This window comes from Opisthorchis viverrini (genome assembly GCF_000715545.1).
Source record: "Opisthorchis viverrini unplaced genomic scaffold opera_v5_44, whole genome shotgun sequence".
In the NCBI taxonomy this organism is placed as follows: domain Eukaryota; kingdom Metazoa; phylum Platyhelminthes; class Trematoda; order Opisthorchiida; family Opisthorchiidae; genus Opisthorchis; species Opisthorchis viverrini.
In genome coordinates, this window is record NW_008751700.1 from 1,206,170 (window position 1) to 1,210,334 (window position 4,165).

Consider the following 4,165-nt stretch of genomic DNA (forward strand, 5'->3'; position numbering starts at 1 on the left):
AATTATTTGACTTAGTAGTGGACAATCCTGCCCCCATTCAGGTCAAGCAACTCACTTCAACCAGTTCACCAGCCATCCACATGTCCCATGTGATCACTCACCCGATCCACCCGTTTCTTGTGCTCCCATCTCCCTACTTCCTACCTGACCGACCTTGTCGGAAACTAACCTCTCTTCTGCACTCACTGCGTTGTTGCACCACGACAATGAGCATGCAGTCCTTCGCAGTTTAGGAGTAGAAGAGTAGCTGGCGCGGCCATATGGGATGAATACGGATCAGTAGACGTTGACGTGCACGTGGGCCACACGTGGCGTTGTGGGGGTAATGGACCTATCCGGCTTTCGTATGGGTAATGAAGAGCATTTAGTTTCGAACAATGGCCGGAAATGCCATATACTTCATCCTTTAGCGGACCAGAAGTGATGACCTAGTGAGAGATAAACCCTTGGGTTTCCTCATCCCGCCCGATGGCTCATCCTGGTCAAATTCACACTGAACTGACCCTCAATGTATGATAGTCACTTTTACAAACATGAGCCTAGTTACCGCGGTCGACCACACAATAGATGACACAGAAGAGGAATTTCGTAAACTACTTATTGATATCAAACCACTTTATCACGGGCTACTCGACCAACAAGGTAGATGATCGTCGCATTCTGCTTATGTTGCATTTTCCAGAAAAGGATAAAGTTGGCTGTTTGATAAAGGAGCTGGTTGGTCTGTCGTCTACAGGATTCCAGAGGTTCGTCTTGAGGAGGAGGGTTTGAAAGAATCTAAAATTTAGATCCCAGAGAAACGAACTAGCAAGAGCATTGCTATTCAAACTGAAAACAAATCAGATCTCGAACGTGTCTGTTACAGAATACTTTGACGTCAAACGTAAAGTAAGACATTTTCCAGTTGGATGCTGTCCATCATACTGACATACTCTCACTTCGTATGCCAAAAGTACGGCTCAGAGTGGCTAAGCACACATACATACTAACCCAGGAGGTAAGTAAGCACTGGTACCTCGGGTCAGACGTTGGTGGGGCCCTGGCTGAAGGTGTGACGTTTCCTGGAAGTTTACTCACTATCTGTGTTTGGCGAGATGCTAGACAAAGTGTCCCCTTGTTCACCAGCCGAACGAACGATTCCCTGACAGGTGACACATGTCGTGGGCATGGTAAGGTTTTCAAGCTCAGGGCGCACACTTGCATTGTGCAAACTTTTCCCTCATTCCGGGTGGCTGCTGCGTGGAATAACCTTCCTCCGACGGTTGTCCACGGTCCATCCGGCAACACAGCTCAAAGCGCTATAAGACACTCGTATGCGAGTGCTGGCAAGCCTACTGCACCCCGCTGAGAACAAAGAGAACGGCAACCACTGAACGACATGAACAACACTACTGAGGAAAACTGAGTGGAAGCCTCGATCCTATTTATCAATCCGCGAAGATGACGCCATGTCTGCCAACATCACGTACCCTTCCCTCCTCAACGCAACAATATGATAATATTAGGCTAATTTCACAAATTTGGGGCACATGCCAACTGAGGCATTAACAGTAATGGTCAAACCTACACCTACATGAATGCAGGGCAAGGTTAGTAAAACGCTCCCCTCCACCGTCAAAGGCTGACCCCTCAGGGTTATCAAAGAGAACGATCTCGTGCTCCCCAGTCCATACGAATTATTTGACTTAGTAGTGGACAATCCTGCCCCCATTCAGGTCAAGCAACTCACTTCAACCAGTTCACCAGCCATCCACATGTCCCATGTGATCACTCACCCGATCCACCCGTTTCTTGTGCTCCCATCTCCCTACTTCCTACCTGACCGACCTTGTCGGAAACTAACCTCTCTTCTGCACTCACTGCGTTGTTGCACCACGACAATGAGCATGCAGTCCTTCGCAGTTTAGGAGTAGAAGAGTAGCTGGGCGGCCATATGGGATGAATACGGATCAGTAGACGTTGACGTGCACGTGGGCCACACGTGGCGTTGTGGGGGTAATGGACCTATCCGGCTTTCGTATGGGTAATGAAGAGCATTTAGTTTCGAACAATGGCCGGAAATGCCATATACTTCATCCTTTAGCGGACCAGAAGTGATGACCTAGTGAGAGATAAACCCTTGGGTTTCCTCATCCCGCCCGATGGCTCATCCTGGTCAAATTCACACTGAACTGACCCTCAATGTATGATAGTCACTTTTACAAACATGAGCCTAGTTACCGCGGTCGACCACACAATAGATGACACAGAAGAGGAATTTCGTAAACTACTTATTGATATCAAACCACTTTATCACGGGCTACTCGACCAACAAGGTAGATGATCGTCGCATTCTGCTTATGTTGCATTTTCCAGAAAAGGATAAAGTTGGCTGTTTGATAAAGGAGCTGGTTGGTCTGTCGTCTACAGGATTCCAGAGGTTCGTCTTGAGGAGGAGGGTTTGAAAGAATCTAAAATTTAGATCCCAGAGAAACGAACTAGCAAGAGCATTGCTATTCAAACTGAAAACAAATCAGATCTCGAACGTGTCTGTTACAGAATACTTTGACGTCAAACGTAAAGTAAGACATTTTCCAGTTGGATGCTGTCCATCATACTGACATACTCTCACTTCGTATGCCAAAAGTACGGCTCAGAGTGGCTAAGCACACATACATACTAACCCAGGAGGTAAGTAAGCACTGGTACCTCGGGTCAGACGTTGGTGGGGCCCTGGCTGAAGGTGTGACGTTTCCTGGAAGTTTACTCACTATCTGTGTTTGGCGAGATGCTAGACAAAGTGTCCCCTTGTTCACCAGCCGAACGAACGATTCCCTGAAAATCCTATATATGTAATTCATATTCAGACGAGGGCAGCTTAGGTTCCTTTGTATTTAACCCAAGCCTGACTATCTTCAGTCGCACAGCAAAGGTGAGGCCTGTATAGATTTTCAGTGCACAACCAACGATTACTAAGCTCCATGTGATATAATCTCCTCTCAAAAACATTTAACTTAAGAGTGAGCACATAGTAACCAGAGAAAGACTCGTCCCACCAAGCCTAGACTCAGCTGGGCTGTTACATCCGTAGACAAAGGGTATCTTACTTCATGCCATTGCCCCTACAGTCATGCAAAACCCAAAGGATGACGGTGAGCGATGGGGGCCACTAAATAAAGTGTCGGTCAAGTTGCCTGAAACATTTCCTGCCACTTGCTTCACTGAGTGCCCAAACTTCCGTGCAATTTCTTGGCCAAATTCGAATGAAATAAGCATATGTGAGGATAGTTGGTGTAACCCAACCTTTCGAGCATAAAGAGTTGAGAACGATCTGATACATCATCTCCAAGGTATTTGGTGATATGTCACGAGACTTTAAGGGGACATAACGTCATGAATGTATGGAATACTGTGAGAATTTAGCTCCACACGTATATCAGTATAACCAGACGAACTAGAAATCCAGGATTCAGTGTAGCGCAACAAGTAGCAAGCTTCTACTCAAATTGGCGTATATGTACAGTATATGGAATAATACAACAACAGAGTAATGAATAGAGCAACGAATAGAGTATTGATCAAGTTCATCACATCCGCCACACCTTGAATGAGCGCGTGGATGTTTATAGTCCACCGGTGGTCTTGACCGCAATCTTTCACGTCTTCTCGGAATGAAAACTTCAGACATTTCACAGGTTGTGTTTTCTTCAGATACGTTTTGTTAGGATACCATAAGATCATCTACAAAGGACTCATTAGTATTTGAAACAGCAGGAGTGCCGTTAACAGACTGACCTCTGGTATTGAACTCAACCTGGTCAATGTGTTTCAGGTGACAAGAGGGATAATCCAAATCGAGAGTTGTGACCAACCGTTTTCCATTTGATAGAAGCACTATTCCTGCAGCAAGTCTTAAATCAGTACCCTTGAAAAATTAAATTTAAGCGGTTTTGGCACAGTCAAGACTTGTACGCAACAAACGAGATTTACATAGAAGCGCGGATGTGATGAACATGACTGATGCTCTATTCATTGCTCTATTCCTTATTCTCTTGTTTTAATATTCCATATGCTGTACATATTCGCCAATTCGAATACATACGTGCTGGTTGCCACTCTTCGTTGAATTCTGGATTTCTAGTTTGTCGGGTTGTACCGATATACGTACGAAACTTAATTACCACAT

The 4,165-nt window shown here is 45.5% G+C and overlaps 1 protein-coding gene across 1 annotated transcript in view; it reads left to right on the top strand.

Annotated features, from left to right (window-relative positions):
- Positions 1 to 567: 567 nt before the first annotated feature.
- T265_03202 (hypothetical protein) overlaps positions 568 to 4,165 on the top strand; it is a gene marked incomplete at both ends in the record, with an annotated part of 40,611 nt that continues 37,013 nt past the window's right edge. The window contains 2 exons of the mRNA XM_009167621.1: positions 568 to 746; positions 2,462 to 2,561. Of these exons, the coding sequence (XP_009165885.1) occupies positions 568 to 746; positions 2,462 to 2,561 (279 nt within the window). The remainder of the gene's footprint in view (positions 747 to 2,461; positions 2,562 to 4,165) is intronic.